Source organism: Haliaeetus albicilla, chromosome 28, assembly GCF_947461875.1.
Source record: "Haliaeetus albicilla chromosome 28, bHalAlb1.1, whole genome shotgun sequence".
NCBI lineage: Eukaryota > Metazoa > Chordata > Aves > Accipitriformes > Accipitridae > Haliaeetus > Haliaeetus albicilla.
Window position 1 is genome coordinate 16,375,861 of NC_091510.1, and position 19,906 is coordinate 16,395,766.

At 45.8% G+C, this 19,906-nt stretch overlaps 1 protein-coding gene across 4 annotated transcripts in view; it reads right to left on the reverse strand.

Annotated features, from left to right (window-relative positions):
• The window catches only part of HMGA2 (high mobility group AT-hook 2), a 126,225-nt gene extending 124,633 nt beyond the window's left edge, over positions 1–1,592 (reverse strand). Inside the window, exon 1 of one of the 4 annotated variants that reach the window (XR_011322627.1) lies at positions 455–1,320. Coding sequence is in view for 3 of the 4 variants with exons in the window: in XM_069773587.1 (XP_069629688.1) it covers positions 455–565 (111 nt within the window). In the remaining variant the exon portion in view is untranslated. Of the gene's footprint in view, positions 1–454 lie in introns of all 4 variants that reach the window. The other 3 variants (XM_069773587.1, XM_069773585.1, XM_069773586.1) reach the window with 3 other exon arrangements.
• Positions 1,593–19,906: the final 18,314 nt, after the last annotated feature.

The window sequence follows — 19,906 nt, forward strand, 5'->3', positions numbered from 1 at the left end:
GCAGCCCCCGGTGGGACCCGCCACACGCCCAGATTGAGACATTGCGAGGGCTGAGCGAGGAGGGAGACGGCAGCCCCGTTCCCCCGCTCCTGGCTTTCGCAATTTCAAAATCAGCTCGAAATGACCCAGCGAGCGCTGGTTGGTCGGAGCCGCGCTGCTCCATGTTCCCCATTTACATTGAAAAGCCCCGGCTCGCTCCCTGCACAATAGTGAAAGTCCCCGGGCGGCAGGCAGCACCCCGCCGCCCCCGCCGCTCCCGGGCGAGGGGTCCCCCGTCCCCGTCCCCCCCCCGGAGCCCCTCGCTTCAGCCTCTGCAACCACCTCGCCGGGAAGCAGCGCCCAACAAAGCCCCCCGCCCCGGCTCCGGGACTCCCTTCGCTTGCAGCATAATACGTACATGTACATGCCTACACCGCTATAGATCTGCGGCTCTACGTATCTATACGGTACTGACTTGTGGTTGCTTCCTGGGTCTGCCTCGTCCTCTCTTCTGAGGCTCTGCGGTTGCAGGTTGCTCCTGGGCAGCAGTGGAAGGCTGACCGGGTCCCTCACCTTGTGCACTCATCGTGACTTCTGCTGCTCAGCCTTACACCAGTCTCTCCAAAGCACCTTGGAAGGGGGGGGAAGCAAAACGAGCTCTCGCTGCTTTTGCTGCTCGCTGCCACCACCACACCGGACGTCCTGGTGCTGCCAAAAAGGAGAAGAGAAGGGGAGGAGGAGGAGGAGGAGGTGATGGTGGTAGTGGTGCTGGTGGTGGTGGAAGAGGAGGGGGAATGAATCTCTCTTACAATTTAGGAATGGTTAGTAACGTGAAGCAATTCAAAAGCGGGGAGGAAGAAAAAAAAAAAAAGAAGAAGAAGAAGAAAAGGCAGAGTAAATTGCGACCCTGGAAATGCAAGGAGAGAGGGAAATACTCCGAGGGTAGTCGGAGCAAACCAAGAAGGGGGAAAAAAATCCTACAAATTGAAAGCAAGTGGTGGCTATCGCGCTTAGATCGGATCAGGACAAATTAAGATAAGACACACTGAAAATGGACTGAGAACACTGCACGATCTTGCCAGAAGCATGCACCCTGGGAAGACGGGGATTTCGGCAGCAGCGGGAGCAGCGGGCAAAAAGAGCGATCATTTAAAAAATAATAATAATAATAATAAAACGATTCGGGAGATTGGGAAGAGAAAAAAAAGGGGGGGGGCGGTCCTGGGTTCGTGTCTGCGATGCGAGCTGCCGGGACTGGAAATACTATTATGCGAGTCCTGCCCACGGACTAAACTAGGATGAGGGTTTTAAAAAAAAAAAAAGGAAAAGAAAAGAAAAACCACCTTTACCCGTGGGTGGAAAAACCGGGAGGGGGCTGTGCAAAAAAAAAAAGGGGGGGGGGGGGGAAGGGGAGGAGGAGGCAGAGCGAAAAACCGAAAAACCCAGCGGCCGGGGGCTGGCGGCCGGCCAGATAAAACACGAGCGGCCCGGCAGCCGGGGCAGCGGCGGCAGAGCACACACCGCCGCCGCCGCCGCCGCCTCACGTGTCCCGCACCGGCCGGGCCCCGCCGCCGCCGCCGCCGCAGGTTTAAAGGGCCAGGCCGGGGTCCCGGCGCCCCGGCCCGCGTCCCACCGGCTGCTCCCCCCCCCCGCACACACTCGCTCCCCGCCGGAGCGGGGCTGCGCGGGCGCGGTGCCGCCGCTGCACGTGGGCGCCCCGCCGCCGCCGAGCGGAACAAAGGCGGCCGGGCCGGGGCCGCCCCTGGGCCGGGCCCGCCGGGCGCCACCCGCGCTCCGGCCGCGGCGGGCGGGAGGGTGAGCGCGGCCCCTTCGCTTCGCCGGGGAAGGGCCGCGCTCGGCGGGGACGGGGTGTGCGGCGGGCTCGGTGGACGGTGAGATCGAGGGCGGCGTGCAGTGCGCCCGCCCGCCGCGGCCGGAGCTTCCCCGGGGACGGGCGAGGGGGAAGGAGCGCTGCCGAGGAGCCCTGCCCCGGCTCGGCGCCCGGGAGCGCGGCCGGGCCGGGCTCTGCGGGTCCTGCCGAAGCCCGCAGGCAGGGTGTCCTCCCCAGCCTCCCGCCCCGGTCCTCTCCCGCGCAGACCGCGGGTAGGAGACGACCGCCAAGGCCGGGGGGGGTGGGGGGGGGACGGGGACGGGGACCGCGGGGTCTGTGCGTCACCCGAAGAAAACGCTCACACCTGGGCTCCCTGCGCGACCCCGGCCGGCATCTCCGGCAGCCCCGCGGCTCCCTCGGGGGCCGGGAGCCGGGCGGGGAGCGAGCCGCCCCCGCGGCTGTTGCCCTCGCAGCCTTCCTGGCCCGGGCAGGGCTGGAGGGAGGCGGCGGAGCCCTGCGCCGGAGGGGGAAGGTCGCGTTCTGCTCTGCGGTGCTGAGCAGGGCAGGGAGACCGCCGCGACGCTTTCCCGCACTGGCTGTCGAGATAACTAACATCCAGTTGTCTCGACACCTTACAAATTCTTCGCTCTCGACGGAGAGGAGTAAAGAAACATCATCGGGCAAAAAAGTTACTCCGGTCAAACGTAGGCGATCGCTGACGGGCAAGGACTGTGCTGAGGAGACAGCTGAGTTATTTTCTGTGGAATAGGGAAAGTACACTGCAGACAGATGGGCTAAAGAAAGAGTAATCCTAGAGCACTTCTTAAGGCTGAAAATATTCCCAAAGTGTTCTTAATCCAATCACCAGCCTCCCAAAGCCTGCTTCCCTCCCATCCCCAAAAGCAACCAGCTACGGAGGATGGACACAGTCCACCTGTTAAATCTCACAGCTATCAGAAAAAGTCTTGTAGTCCCAACTATGCTTCGTAAAATACTCAGTTCCCGCCACACCGTGAAGAAATCCGCAGGGCCCTGCATCCATTCTGTACATCAAAAGATTAAGCTGCTGTATGAGATCAGGATTCCAAGCGGAGACTGTAAAGTCTATAGTTTAAAGAGTAGCAGCAAATAACTTTTATGACATCCATTAATCTCTTTGAAGCATATTCGTGTATCCAGTTCCCTGGAAGAAAGTGGTACATGCAATTGCTAAAAGCCTGTAGCTCCAAAACTGCCGTCTCCACAGATTCATCCTATATGGGCTATTAATAGTTCCATTAGTCTTCCCTTGAGTAGTTCTAGTAACAGTACCGTAGCCCAAAGATTTTCTACATACAGCCATAAGCAAATAATCTTCTCGTGGGAGCAATGTTCTTAAACTCCCTGTTCGAAAGCTGTTGCGGACAAGAAAGGACTTGGCGCTTGCACTGTGCCCAGCACAACAGAGTTTGGGTCCTTCTAGGGATGTCTGCCTGCAGATTCACTATCGTAACAAGAATTGGCATCAGGCGTCTAAATGACTACGGGTCTTTCATTTATTTGAAACTTCTCGATTCCCTCCTTAACCAAAAGTTCTTAGATTATGAACAAGTATGATATTCCCAATGGCAGCTCTGGGGATACAAACCTGTCTAGATTAAACCAAAAACTCGTTCTTACATCATTTATATCCAGAGTACCTTAACACAGGTAAGCAACACACGGCATCCCGAGCCCAGAAAGCCCGACTTCCTCAAATAGCTGGTGGAAGCTGAGAAGCCAGAAACAGCTCCTGGTTTTGTTCCAGATCCCTTCCCGAAAGAGATGTGGTAACTGTTCCTTCCACTGTTCCAATCCATCCTCTGACAGTATGGATTATTGCTCCATCCAGTGCAAACACCAGTGAATATAACTGTATAATTCATTGAGGAGAATACTGCAAAGTTACTGGCGTAGAGATGACCTACTTTCCGCCAGCTCTGGTCTGAGATTTAAGCTTTGGTCTATCAACAGAAGTATTAATTGTCAGTGCTTTTATTATTTCTTTTTCCTGGAAGCATTCATAATAGGGTAGGAAATTTATAAACATAAAATAAGGCCTGGTTTCCACTCTCCACGAGCCTACAAACTCGGTACATTTCCAAAGAAATTAGAGGAACTGCCTACAAGATTAAGATGGAGGGAATCAAAAGTAAGATGGAGATTTTGCTACCTAACCCAGGACATTTATAAAGAGGCCGTTCATTACTCAGTAGTCAGTGTGATGGCTTGGAGAGGGTTAATTGGCCTCTGTTCGCAGGGGGGATCTTTTTAAACTGTGCAGTCTAACAGCAGCTATAGTATTTTGCATCAGAACACAGAACTCCAGGCTGCAGCAAAGTATCTTTTAGAAAGACAGAAAATTACAGGTTAAATAGGCCTTGGAGATTACAAATAGCAACAAGGACACACACACACACACACACACCCCCTTCCCTTGCTCACTTCTTCATCCCTGCAAATCAACAGGCTCATGCCGTGCACCATCACGGGGAGATGTCACCTACAGACAGCAACCTAATATAACCCATACGTAACTACAACTAACTCCCACCTGTGGAAGTCCGGGAGCTCAGATGGTCTCAGCTGGTAGTGTACTGCACGAGGAGAGAACTTGGTTTTTTTTTTCCAAGCTGCTGTGTTTCCCCAAAGATCTGCAATGCAGTCTGTGCGATTGGAAGCGTGTCACTGAGTTTACAGCGCCTGCTCACCATGTACGTAAGAGCGCCCAGAGTCAGGGCACCCTCCGTTCTGCTCAAGGGGGTCCTGTTTTCTCCACCCTAGTTCTCATGAAGCGTGAGCTACTCAAAAGGGATAGCGCTAAGGCAAGACTAAGGCCCTAGCTTGGGGGGAGCAGCAATGGTTTGACTTTGAAAGAGGTCTCGGCCAGGGATGGGAGAGCAGATGGTGAAATTCAGGAGAATTTTTCTGCCGTTTCCTCAGTTCTTCAAGGAGCGTACAGCTCTGCACTGCCTCCGAGGAACACTCTTGGCCTACCAGTGCTAGAGGCCACCCTGCCCAGAAGGGTCCTATACTGGGTGGGTAGTTCACTTTTGTGGCCGATCAGAGCAGCCACAGATCTTTACGTAGTCAAAGGCTACGATGGGTACTCAAGGAGCCGGGAATCCTGATATTCTGTTTCTAGAAAACCAGTCCTCCCAGGAGAAGTACACTTTGCAAGTATTGTCTGCATCTGTGGGAAAAGTACTTTTGTTTTCCCTGGTTCTTTTTGAATGGACTCCCTCTGGTCTCTGGGGGTACAAGAGTGAGAAGGGCAGGCACAGGACCCTTGAGTGCACCTACCAGATGGGCCAGGGGGAATCACCACTCTTCCCCTCACTTCTTGTCATCCAACTGGGGGAACCAACAGCGGCTGCTGCTTCAGAATCGGCAATCTGCAGATGGCTGGGAGAATGCTTTAGGGAAGCGTGACTGCGACTGACAAACAAGACCCAAAAAAGAACATTTAGGCTCACTCTCAGGCCTTGTCTGCACTGGGGAATTTTCTTCCCTCCTCCAAATTCCCACCATTGCTAATATGAATGCAGCTGCACAATTGTTAGGGATGTTTGGAGTCATAATATATGAGTTTTCATCTCGTCAGCCATTTGCAGCACTGTGTCAATTAACCCTCCTCAGAGCAGGGTTAACTGATACAGTGCTGAAAACGGCTGCTGGAGCCGAAAGCTGTCTATACTAAGGCTCCCATTGTTGCTAACCCTGGTGCAGCTGCAGTGGAATCAGCCCACATGGGATTATTTTGGTAACAAGTCTCCAACCTAAAAGCAGCCTAGAAATGCAACATAGCCACCTTATGGGACAAAACAGGCTTCCGCTGCACCTCAACAGCTATGCACCTAGGCTGTCACCCTTCATAATGAGGTTTTTCTTACAGTCCTTTCAGTCCAGAAGGTGCTTTTTGTATTTCTGTATGAAATACTCAGTAGACTTCATCTCAGCAAACTGGTGTTCCTGTCACCTCCATAGGGCTGCCTCTGCTCATTAGTTCTCACTAGCTCTGGACTTGTAGATGCATGGAGGAAGAGCCAATTGTCTGGTGGTGTTTTTTCATTGATTCATACTTCCATTAATTCAAAACAAAATTTGCCCCTTCACTCCTGGCAACTTTGTAATTTGGTTTGGTTTTTAATTTCTTAATGCAGGTCTAGTTCTTTAGTTTATGGCTGGAGATTCTTGTTCACCAGCAGTTTTCCTTTTTTTATGCTGACAAGTAAAGCCTTATTTATGCAGAGCAGCACTGTGAAGACTCAAGCTGATTTCTGACGGAGTGAAGGTCTATTTCGAATGAGCAGAGTTGGCAGAATCGGTCCCACTTGTTCCCATGTGCTTTAGGAAGCAGTTATGAAACAGGCTTGTGAAGTGGGGGTGTCACCCCTTTTTGAGTAAGACTAATACTTCTAAAAAGCCGCTCTCTATCCTTCTCCCACATCCCTGTCCAACACTGAAACAAGGAAGTGTTGTTTCGCATTTGTTATACTTTTGAACAACTATTTATCAGACAGATGCCGGCGGTTAAGGTTTTTTTCAGTGCAGTTCGCAAGTGTGAAAACGTTGAAGTCCAGGCTCAGCAAAAACCTCAGTGAAAAACTCTAGCTCACGAAAGCCCTTGATTAATGACAAGCAGGTTTCAATTCATGCATGGCATTTTATGCAAATACAGAACACAGCTACATGCAGAATGGTGGGCAACTGCATATGCCTATCGATGTCTACAGAGGCTCAACATACCTGCCCGGGGAAACAGCAAAGGGGCAGAGACAGCGGAGGTGCTGTGCACGGTCTCCCAGCTCCGGAGGTGAGCCGCAGGGCTCTGCTCAGGGTGCTGGGATGTTGAGCAAAAACTGATTGGGGGGAAACTTGGATACAGCTGGGTATTTTGAGAAGGGGGAAAAGAACTGGCTCACTCTTCCTTCATCTCCAATACTGCTGCGGTGGCTGTTTCTCTCTCCCAGGGATCCCTCTGGACAAAGTGAGGGAGCGGGCAGAGTAACTGAGCTGCCTGCAAAGCAGGTGGGACAGCAAGGAGTGATGTATTGGCTACCCCTTTAGCTCAGATTGAGCTGTGGGGATGCATGACAACCTTCTCAGGTCACAGTTGTCACACAAGCAGCTTGCCTCTTGGTAAACGTATTAATATCTTTGCTTAAATGGTTTCCCTTAGTCTCCTGAAAGGTTCTTCTAAAAATGCTAAAAAACTCCCATCCCAAGTCCCAGTGGAACTGGATTTCTCCTCTCCCTTAGCCCCTTTTCCCTTCAATATTAGGCTCAGTATCTTGCATATGTTTTTATATGAAACTCTGTGATTAAAAGAACTTAAGACTGGCTCATTTTTCTATGCAATGAGTTCAGTTATTTCCTTTTTATACCTTCCAGAATTTACTATACCATATCTAAATATTGGCTGCAGTCCACATGTTTTAGATCATTCTCTATAATGGTCCTGTTGTTATAGAATCCTTTGTGTGTGTGTGAGAAAGAGAGAACATGCATATGTGTTGGAAGCGAGGCAGGGTGCATATAATTGTTTGGAAAGAGAAATCAGGGTATATTAATTCCATAAGTGATTTCTGAACTGATAACATAAAAGTGATAAAAAGAGCGAGCAGTGAAATTATAGACCTCCAGTGCATTACATTGTATGTGTGGTAAATACTACTTCTGATCCCAACATGTTACTCTACTATATATATTCTACCAATAAAATGACTCATTCACCTTCCGTTGCTATATAATTTAAAAGATTGGGCTTGCTGTTGTCACATTTCCTTGTTTTACTTACGTTCTAAAGGCAGATCCTTCAACCCGAGTCATACAACATGTTAGTCAATGGTAAGCCACATGAAGGTGAAGCCAAGGCACCATCTGAAAGTCCTTACTCACTACACTAAAGGCTCATTACCTACTAAAGACCCGACAGAGAATGTACATGCATAGGCTAAGTTAGCGATCTAGGGGAAAAGAAGGATTTGATGCTTCGTTTGATGAATCATAAGCTTTAACCAAAACAAACAAAAAACTTTCCTCACAGCATCATAACGTATGGATAGAGCTCTTGAGGATTTAACTGAGAAAAGGCTCTCTGCTCCCAGGACAAAACGCAGCAAGTAGCCCTGTCCCAGTGCACACCTTTGACTCTTGCCTGTGACTCCACACGTGGAGGATACATTTAAGTGGCAAACGGGCAGCATCGATCGACTGCATGTTCATTCCCTACATGGACTGACTTTGTGCACACCAAGTGTGACTTTGCTCACAGCCCGTCAGATAAACCAGTTCATACTCACAGCAGGCTGAGCGTCCTCACCATTGCGGATGTGGAGTCATGGCAAATTTGCTCCCAAATTTCTTTTAACTTCTCCTCGTGGACAAGTCCTAACACAGGCTGCCAGTGACATAAATTCAGGCCACTTTCCCATGTGGAGACGTTCTCAACCACCCAGAACAGAACAGATTCAAAGACCCCTGCACTAACTATTCCACTCATGTCCCACCCTGTCGGGCCCTGACTCGGGGATTAGGCAGTTCAGAGGGCTGAGTGGATATCACTTTGTGCCGGAATGAATTTCACCCAAAGAGAGTATGCTTAGTTTCTATAATTTTTTTCCCCACAAGCTAAGATAAATTTCTGCTGTGGTCCATTAACAATACTTGTATTTTTAATCAGAATTATTTTGTACTCTATTTTCTTTGGAAATAACAGTAATACAGTTTATGTGAAATACAAACAAATGAGGGAACGATTTTTACCTAAATGTATGAATAGCATTTTGCAATTTGTCATTGTGATATATTTATCTTTTGAACTTTAAGTGAGCTCAGCTGAAAAAAATGCTTCTCTTCAGCACATGACTGGAAAATATATTACACCAGAGAAGTATATTGCTGTTTCAGTTTAGAAATTAGTGGCTAAATATAATTTTCCACTATACTTACTTTCACAAAGTATGTAGTAAATTATTTACATTACAGTAAATTCTTAGTCCCTATTCCAAAAGGTGTTAAAATCAGCATTCTCGTTCAAAGGGATGGCTATTTTGTGAATGTGCATTAAAACTAAGATCCTTAAGATCTTTTGTTGCCTGCTGAAGCCTTACAACCACCGTCATATGGCCAAAACAAAACAAATTTGTCCACAAAACGAACCCTGAGGGGAGGAAAAGGCCCTAGTACGGAGCAGAAAGATACAGGCTGGCCAGCGAAGCGACGACAGCTTACAGCAGCTGAGGATTTGGGTCTGCTACGCGTCTCACACCCACCTCCTTCTAGCGGCACAGCGTACGCTAGTTCCTGCGGGCAGTCCTTCTGACCTTCCAGCAACTTCCCACGGATCCGAGAGATGCCTACGGTTCGCAGCCGGGCACGCTGCGCGGCTGACCGCAGTGGCGGCAGGGCAGGAGGCCTCTCCCGGCAGCGGGAGCAGCAACATGGCGGTGCCCGGGCTCGCCGGCTTCGCCGCACGCCCGCACAGGTAAGTCGCTCCCCGCTTCGGAGCTGCTCCGGCAAACGGGGCCGCTGCCAGGGCGGCAGAATCGGTTCAGCCTGCGCCTCGCTGCCTCCCGTCCCCGGGACGGCTCGGGAACAGGGAGGAGAGCCGGCTGCAAGGCTGAACGCACTCTTCCGGCAATGGCAGCTGCTCCCAGCCGCCATTTTGCCCAGGGGTCATCTGCCTGTCACGTCCCAGACGTGTAACCCTCGTGCGATGGGAGAGCAGCCAAGCAGCCGTCAGGAAGGGCTGGGGCCGGGTGGGAGCCGCGGCTGCTGCCAGAACAACTCATCCAACACGCAGCCCCTTCCTTCTACGCTCCAGAGCGGTACCCGGGGAAGAAGGCTGCTGCGAACAGGCCGCAGGCCCGACAAATTGTCCCGTCTGCCACCAAAGCCCGTACTCCGTAGGACGAGCACCTGTTTCCTACAGCACACGGTCGTCGTGTTCCCAAACCGCTCCGTCCCTTTGATAATTGGACCGCTTTTTGTCCGTTTTCCCAGCGCGCGTATACGGAGCACGAAGGAGGGCCCAGGGCTCGCAGCGCCAGCTGGGACCTCAGGGAACGGAGATCCATTCCTCCTCTCCCATGGCCGAGCGTTCGTTCCCGCCCGACCTTGGGCAAACCACGTACACCCGGCTCGGTGGAGGTGCTCGGATGCCTACCTCCCACCGAGCTGAGCGAGAACAGAAAAAAAAAGCCCGCACCCTATCAGGAAATGGCAGATGCGAACATTCCCTCTCTTCCAGGGCCGTTATGAAGACATTTCTTGCCTACAGAAACTAGGGTTAATGGCAGTCATTCAAAAACCGTATATATGAGAGACAGTAGCGCAAACACGGAGGAAAAGCTGCGCGGCTACCTAAGGCGAAGAGACATCTTTAAATGTTTTGGGTTGTGACTCAGAATTAGTAAAAAGAGGTTTAAACAAATCTTCATACTTGAAGTTCTGTCTGAAAATATTCCTCGCCTTTTATTTATTTTTTTGAATAATGATATTAGTAAGAGTCCATTATATAATCACGAGAAAATTAAAACTCTCCAGGGCATGATCTTAGCTGTGTAATTAACTGGGGTGGTTAAAAGTACAAAGTGAACCTGAAGCAAAATTTTGTACCAGAACCACACCTCATTATGTTTTGCTGCCCAAGTCTGTCATAAATAGAGATGTTTATTACACATCTGCCATTTAAAGTACATATTACATGCAATTTTATATTTTATTTAGATTTAAAAATTTAAAAACACATGATGACAAGCTGTGTTACTATTAACACATGTCTCAGGGACCAGGGGTGCGCATTCACATTGTGCCTTAGGTTATATTACAATTCAGCCACTCCAGAGTTACAAATCGTTTACAGAAGTATATTGTGTAATTAGTGTGCCTGACTTCAGTCCATGGAGTTTCATTGGTGTGGAAGAACAATCAAGCCCTGTATATCCATTCACATTTATTAGACCAAACTTTGTTGCCTGTCCTCAGAGCGCCGCTCCCGCCTCTGCTTTCAACAACAAATGGCACTAAAATCTCCAGAGCTTCCCAAAGCAAAAGCAGTTACTTTCTTTCCTTATGACTATTTTCTTTCTCTTTTTTTTTTTTTCGTCACAGCAGAAGTGATTCAGTACTGACTCAAGTGTATGGGCAGAAAGGGCAGGAGATGATGCACTACTTACTCTCTTCTTTGGGTTTGCTTTCCTGAACAGACTGCCCTCCTGGACTAGCTCCAGGGCTGGCTTTGAAGAAATCTTTCACCGAAAAGCTTTCTCAGAAAAATCATCTTGTCCAGGATCTGCGTGGATTGAAGTCCCTCTGCCTGCATATAGGTTATTTCCAGCAGATGCTAAGCAATTCACTTGGCCAGTGAGGAAAAGCAAATATAGTTTCTTTGATGCAAGAATTTTGATGAAGAAAAATGCCACGTACTAGTCAGCTTTTCTTTCTAAGCTGGTTATCTGAAGTCAATCTCTATCACCATTTCCTAGTTATCAGATCCTCTTAGTTGAGCGTTAAGGTAGGACAAATTTAGTCTATCTTACATATCTAAGATACATATCTGCATAATGTTGAGGATAGTGTTGCCATGCTGTGGATAGTGTTACTCAGATCACCGGCAAAGGAAGTTAACCTTTAATATCAGCCCTACCAGACTTTTCTGTAGCATTTCATAGTATGGATCACCTGGCAGTCCTGACTGGTTTCTAAAAAGCTAAAGTAGCAAATAGGAATGCTGCAAAATGAGTCAGGCCCATCCCTTCAGACCAAGTCCAGGGAACTACAGAGTCCAGTGGCACCTTCAGCCCCCAGTCCTTACCCTGAGGAGTCTTTCAAAGTTTAGTCTTTGCCTGATCAGTCAATCTGCAAGACCTAGCAGTAGGGAAAGAGCTGAAACGCTAGCAATTCACAAAGCCTGTCCAGCTCTGTACTCCTCCTCAAATATAAACAGCAAAATCTCCCAAATTCCTCAATGCCACACTATAATCGAGACCTGTACATAAAATAACTGGCAAAAACCGAACCCAAGCCATCACGTGTTAGAAAGAGGGATGCACCTAAAACCATTTCCGTAACAGCAACATTCTCCAGCAAGGAGACCTCTGTCCACAGTTTTTAACTTAGTTCAGAATCTTAGGGTCACTTCAGACACCAAAATCACTCCAGCAGAAGTAAAAAACTGAAATGCTATCTGAGCTTAACAGGAAAAGGTAAAGATGCCTCCACTGGCAGAAAAGCTGCAGTGGGAGCTCAGCAGTCCTCCTCCTTTTTTTGTCTGTCACCACCCCTTTGAGTACGCTCAGGCTGGTCAGGCAATAAACGTACATATAGCTTGGAATTGGACACAACGTATATTGTTTCTTGTCCATTTGATTGTCGGGGTCATGGAGGGAGCTGGGTTAACCACACACGTATCTGAGTGACAGAGGATACTGAGGGAGGGGACAGAAGAGGGAAGGGACTACAGCTGTGGTCGGGGTGCTGAGAAAGGCATATCAAGCATAACACAGAAACTTGTTTCATTTATTCCACTTATGAGAATACTTGGATTTATCGACAATATTTTTCACACACTTTTTTTCTTGCGCTTTTAAAGTCTGGCTACCTTAGTACCACAGGTCTAACTACCAAGCCTGATGAAAGGAAAAAAGCACATATTAACACATTAGAACCCTCTTAATATATCCAGAATAGCTTTTCCATACAGCAGTTTGATGCACAGCAGTCCAATGGCAGTTCTAGGGTCTATTTCCATGTGATTGAGTATGTATAACAACTAATGCCTTAGAGATTTTTCAGCTCACATGTGGCATAAAATTCTACATTACCCGATAGGTTAAAATGGATAGCAGAAATTTAACATAGATCCAGGCAGAGTATTGTTTATCCTACCCATTAAAGGATGATGTTCCATATTAATGGAAAAAGACAAATGTTTTATTGCGGGAAGCGGGTGTTAGCAACGTATATTTAACTGCTTGACTTTGCTCCACTTTCAGTAGAGAATAGCCACAAGCAAGCCACTCCAAACAAGAACCAGTAAAATATATGCAACATACACCATGTGTCTCTAGTGTCTAAATGTGTAGTCCATAAAGATACCTATCTCAATTAAAATTTGAACTCTGAGTTTAAGAAATAGAAAGTCACTGTCTTTCTTCTTTGCCCTTAAAGCCAAATGTTTAAACTTCTGTGAGTCTAGTAACAAGTGTTTTAAATAGAAACATGTAAGTCACAGTTTCACATAGATTATTATTTTATAACAGAGTACTTAGAATAGGTGCTACATCCATATCAGAACTGAACAGGTAGTAACTTTATTTTGATTTCTGACAATGTATAATATAACATTTGCCCAGTAACATCAGTACAGAGGCTTCTGTTGAGTTGAATAAGATTCTTGGAGTGTAAATTGTAAGTAAATCCCCAATATCCAGATGTCAGAACGTTGGTTTATTTCAAGTGTTCGTGTCCTTTAAAACAGAATATATTTATCTGGAATTCTTACTGTTTGACAGATTGAACACTCTCCTAAACTCATGAACTTTGTGTGAAGTAAAGAAATTTAGATGGAACTTTCATACATTAATTGGCATAACTAAATAATGGAATAACAGAGCTGCATGGAATATAATACTCTCCTATTTCCAAAGGTCTATCTCACTCAAACCAAGACAGCTTACCTTCACTGAGAATTCAATAATTCATGGGCTAAGTACTTTGGCCAGGACCCAGTCGAGTAGGTAATTCTGCTCTCTTCAGTGGAGTTTGTCACATGCCTAAAATTAAGCAGGAGATTACGTGCTTTGCTGGACAGAATGCAGAGTACTCCAGATCTTCTCAGATTCTCATCTGCAGGCTGAATATATGGACACTTTGTATTTTGTTTTGTTGTATAGGGCTGCATAGATTTGAAAAAGTAGAATCAAGAGGGAAACTGATGAAACTAGGAACAAAGACTTGAAATTGGCCTCGGTTTTGATCCAAAAGTGGGCACCAATCTGTTTTTGCAGGATTCTGCCGCTGCTGCAGTCAGCAGAGAAGATCAGCTGAAGCCATCTTAGTTTTGGAGATAGGTACTGTTGGAAAGATACTTGTATTGCATCAGTACCCCTATTACATTAACATTTAGGGCAAGCTGCAAGGCTCTACTAATTTTGCAGGGACTTGGGAGTCTCAATACAGAGACAGCGTAGGGAAGACTGCAGAGCACTGGAATATTTGGGGAAGGCAATTTGCTTTTGATGTCACAATTTGGTAATTTGTTTTGTTCTGTGGGGAGGACAGGCTTCTGAGAATTGTATGCTTTTAAAAGAAACCCCTAGTATGTTCTGCAAAACAAATGGCACACCACCAGCAATCATGTTAAGCCTGTTCTTCTAAAGAAACAATCCATCAATTTCAACCATACTTGAAAAAACAGTCAAAGTCTCAAAAATAATTAGGCTTCTACAAGTAAATACGAGGGATCTAAATGACTGCTCCAATAGAGGGCAAGTTGGGCAGAATTCAGGTGTAATACGTTAAATTTGACAGAAGCCCTTTATCCAATCGGTACAAATGATTGACTGGCCATTCAGAACATGTACTGTTCCAGGCTTGCTACAACACTCCTCTTTTTGTCTGGTAGGGAAAGTCAAATGTGGGGTTGTTTGCAGCAAAAAGGAGGAGGGGAATTAGAGGATAACCAACACCCACAGAGAGTGTGTTCAGGCTTCATTAGCTACTCCTGGAACAATGCCTACGGTTGCTCCAGATTTAGCTGTCATTTAAAACTTTAGATTGTAAGTGGATAGATGTAGGATCCAGTAGTAGCTAGAGCAGGAGAGTGTGGAAAACAGTATGAATGAAGCAAAAAGGGATTCGAGCGATCAGTGTTTATGGGTAGGGACTCCAGTTATAAAGTACATTTTTTGTTCACACTGGAAACAATGGAACAATACAGAGATGTTTGCTGGATACAAGAAATATGATGTTGCAAAAAGTAATAAAAAAGGAGATATAAAGAGTTATTAAAATGGAATCTTAGAGAAGCCAAACCACATCTATGGACTCATTTCCTCTAAGAAATTTTACAGTGTTTGAAATCTAAGATTTGCCTCTCACAAAAAAAGTAATCAAGTTTTCTCATGGATTTCCATAGAACGACACTCTGGGACATGATGGACAAGAAGAACATAGTAAATGAGTAGCCAGACACAGGTGCAGAGTTATCGGCAGCTCTGCTCTAAGAGTCCAGTAGGTTCTTCATGACAGTTCTCATTGTAGGAGTATTACTAACATGTATTCCCCCTTTCCAATCAGTTTTGCATTTCTATTTATTTCTGGAATGCTGCTTGCTTTCCTAAGATGCTCTTTTGAAAGAAGATGCCTCAAACACAAGCAGGGGAATGGTAGCCCAAAGACATATTCTTTTGGATGTTCATCTTCTCCGGGGTTATGCTTTGCAGGGAGAGGCATCTGGAAGAAGAACTGAGTCTCCTTCCTTCACTGTAATGCCAAGGGTTTTAGTAAAGCAGTGAAACAAATCCCTGAGATAAAACAATACTGTGTCTCTCCTGACAGTTTAGAAGAGATCTTGAGGCCAAAACGTAAAGTTTTTACTTGGTTCTTATGCATGCATTCCTTGGGCAGAACTCCATTTGTTTCAACAGCTTTGCCTGAGGAATAACCTTAGGATTCAGCTCTTAAAGAATACCAAGTATCTTAAAGATTATCCTAAGTGCAACTAAGATCCTTCAGGCCCAAATGCATTCTTATGCTTCCCAAATTAACCATTCCAGGGTCTACAGGAGAGATCATCACCAGTCTTTAAGCAAAAAACTGAAACATCATTATTTAAGCCTGGGAACACTGGTTAAGGGCAACACTCCTCTGCTTCGATGTTCTAGGAAAATGTAAACAAAAGCTCTAATTTGTGGGGTTGAGGATTGATCAAGTTTTCAGAGTGCAAAATAGCCCTACAGGAATCTGGTGGAAGTATCTGAAATTACTGTAGGGAAGAAATTTGATCTTATTTTAAACCTAATTAAAGCCTTCTGCATCTCCACAAAACCTCCAAAACCCTGGAGATCTCTGATGGTTTACCCTCTGGGGAGAACACACAGATATGAATTTTAATAGTATCTTTTGGTAATGTGGTGGATAAAGACAAATTGATTACAGCAGTCTGGAAAAAAAGCAGGTGATGCATTACCAGGGCCATTGGGCTCATGTTTTCCCAGACATGGTGAAGGCCACCCAGATCATAAAAGAAAGCTGATATCCTTAAAAACTTGAGTTCTATGATTTGGGGCTTGATATGGTTTTCTTGTTTCCGGATGCACTGGATTATATCAAAAGAAAAATAAGATGTATGGTCCAAATTCTGTTCTCATGTACACAAAACCAAATCTAGGGTAAAACTTCCAACATCGATGGATCTGCTCCAGATTTACACCCAACAGAAGAGCAGTATTGTCCCTCTGATTATAATGATGCCTATCATTATTTAGTATCTGAAGAGCAATGTGAAGCCAAAAGAGAGTAAAAGTCTAAGAAATCTGAACTCTAAGTGTTTCTACATATTTGCATGAAACACCAAGCAGAACACTCTAGTAGAAGGCCCTTATGAAGATATTTGTGCCTGGTCTCAAAGGACATGGTTGTTCAAAACTTGTTTCCAAGAGAACACTGGGCAAGCACCATGATGGGACATAAAGTGAGTGTACTGTGATAATTGTAGCCTCCTTACACTCTATTTCTTCCTAGCCCATTTTGATTCATACTGGGACAATTAGATATATACATATGAATAGAAAAGACATTTTACTGACATGCATGAATATTATAGCAGATGGCAAGCCAGGTGACAATCCTACTATTGTTTAATTCTCTAGCTTTGAACATTGTCTAATTTTGTTGATTAATATTAGGTACATGTGGATATACACAGGCCAGTGCAAGTTTGCACATATGGATCAAGTTGACGTGTGATCTGCTTTCAGATCTAGCTGTTTTTCAGTACCATAGCTAGCCTGCCACAGAGCCATGCACTTGGCATGCCAAGGAGCCTCACTCACTCCAGTGTTCCATGATACTAGCCTAGGTTTGAAAAAGAACATGGATCTAATCCAAACAGAGACTAGCCCTCCATACAGAGATGTGGCCCTGGAAAGCTCTGCTCAGCTGCATCTAGCTGAAAAAAAAATAAGACACCTCTATCTGTGCCATGGAAAAGCTTGAAACTTCTGCTTTCCCAGATGTGCAGGGCTGTCCTTAATCAGGGCTAGAAATGAAGCATGTATGTGAAACACTGACAGAATGAGATGTCTTGGAAAAATGCAGTATCAACCATCCTCTTCTTTTAACAGAACCACAAAGAGAGAAATCCTGAGTCCTGTCTGTCAGGACCATTCATATTCCTAAGTTAGTGTGAAGTTAAGTAGTCCTCACCCAAAATACAGAAAATACACTGAAAGCAGCAAGTGGAACTTTCTTAACTATTAGAACAAAGTCATGCTTGGCCTTAGACTCTTATTCACATTTTGCAATGGCACAACCCTAACGGAAGGAACAGAGAAAGCCCACCTTCTCCCTCCTTCCCGTAGCCCTTAACCTGGTGGTCAAGGCAGCCCGCTGGCAGGCAGTTCTCTTGGGTGCGAGTCCCCACCAGCAGAGCTGGGGATTGACCCTGGTCTCGTGTCAGAGGTGTGTGCTCCCACTCTTATACCCAAGGCAAGATGGCTAGGCTACCAGGACTGGCGCCTCATTTCAGAAGAAAAATGAGCTGTGTTGAATTCCTGACAGAAAGAATGCTGACAACCTTCTTCAAGAAGTGCCAGGCTGTAGATGCAGAGTGAATGGAAACAGTTCCTGCAGCCTTGAATGAGATCCACTGGGGAGAAGGTTTACAGCTCCATCTCCATTCTTCAGATTTCTCAACTGGTCAATTCCAGGCATTTAGAGCAGCTCAACTTGCCAGCTGGTTTGGAACCCGGCTCTTCCCCTGCTGCAGAGGGAGCCTAAGCATCTACCAGAGAGCAGGTGTCAAAAGACTGGTGTTGTGAGAATTAACTTTTAGGCACCGCAGTCCTCGCTGGATCTGGCCTTCTGCATCTGGGAACCATTTTGAACACCAAACCAATCATCTAAATTCTTTAGGTCTTGCTGGGCAGAGCGGTGCCTGCATACCCGAAAGAAAGTCTAGGTCATTTAGCTTACATTTACAAAGGTGTGCTGGCTTAGCTGCCCTTGTCTGCAAGTTGAAGGTAGCCTGGGAGTCTAGTCCCCTTCCTTTGTCCACCCAAGGAACTTGGGATACAAATAGGCAGCTATTTAATTTTATTTAGTTTGGGTTTTTCCATGCAAGGTCTGAAATTACACAGGTCTGTAACAGGGATTTTTCTTCTGAGAAACAAGCCAATGTCATGCCTTTATATAAATCCTATCTTTTGGTCCACATATGAGTTAACAAAGCTTAGCTGGTATACTGCAAGTTCGTATTCATCTTTTGATCCAAAGCCCATACTGTTGTATGTTTAAAAATAATACTCTATTACACAATGCTAGTTCTGTATCAAGGTTTTTTCTCAATAAAATATAGCATAGCCACCCACCTCTAGAACAGCAGAATGGTTTCATCTTGTAACAAGCATCGGTGCATGGTAAACAAGGAGATGAAGGTGTTTTCCTACACATAAGAGTGAGTCTTTGATTTGAGAAACCAAATTGGGAGATGAGACTGCTAGGCGTGCAAAAATTGTGTAAGAACAGACAGCATTTCTGATAGATTTACAAGACTGGAACTTACTGGCTTTAGAGAGTGACTGAAAAAAACAATCAAGACCAATTTAAATAATATTGTCTAATATCTGTTTGTCATGCATGGTATGATTTTACAGCTAATTTACAATCTGGCAGAGTTTATACAGTTAATACAGTGGTACGGTTAATGTAGTATAACAACAAAAAACAACACAATAAAAATGCCGCCATGACTTAAAGATGCAAGAATATCGATTTCCCACAGAGTTGTGGCAAAGAAGCTGGAATCACATTTTTTTTTTTTTTTCCCCCCTTTTTTCTTATTTTGCTTTTGAGATAAAACATTGACTAGTTTCTCCTATACCCATTCCAGCCCTGGATAGCTGAACCTGTTATAGAGCTAACCATAACATGCTAGCATCCAGGCTGCCACTGTTCAATGAGGTTGCCAGAAACACTGACAAAATGCCATACCACGGCTTTGAAAATAGCAGGAATTAACTGAGGAGCACGCAGCCTGATGTGGAGTACAATGACCAGATCAATGTTCTGTTTAGTCTAATATCCCATCTCCAAGAATGTCACCAACTGATGATGGATCATTACAGCAAACAGAAGGAAGCTACAGGTCATTTTACTGGCACATAATGCTGCCGGTGCTCAATTAACTGTTTAGACCAACCACTAATAACTTCCATTAAAGTAAGTTCAGCTTCACAAGCTGAGGGCTTGTCTCTCTACAGCCTTCATTCTTTGTTTACTGTTTTAAACTGAATATACATGGTTGTAACAATCCAGTTGCTTGCTTTGTGCGTGCGAAGTTCACGGTCTGGAACTTGCAGCAATCAGTTCCTTTAGCAAGCTGTTTAGCACGTTAAGTCATATTTTGCTCCCTTCGCAGTTGAGTGACCTTCAATTACACTGAGAGAGTAAGCAGAAGCATCCTATTTGTCTTCCCTGCATTGTTCACTATTGCATACAGCCTGTAAAAAGACACACAATAAACAGTTCCTATCTTGTCATTTGCCTTTGCTGGATCTCCCATCCGACAGACATTCTAACGTATCACCCATCTATGCCCCGCTCTCTTGCCTTTACAGCCCAGGCTTCAGATTTGATTGACATACCGGTTGCTTTGACTAGCTACAATAAAGGAAAAAAAAAAGCCCCACAGCTGTAACTACCCATTGCTCTTTTAAAAAATGTGACCAGCTTTCAAAAGCTATCCAACACTGTGAGAAACTCACTGACGTAACAGTGCTGCTGCCAGAAAACTAACAAGAGCAAAATTAGCCAACTGAGAGTATTCATGAACTACAAGAGGGAGAACCA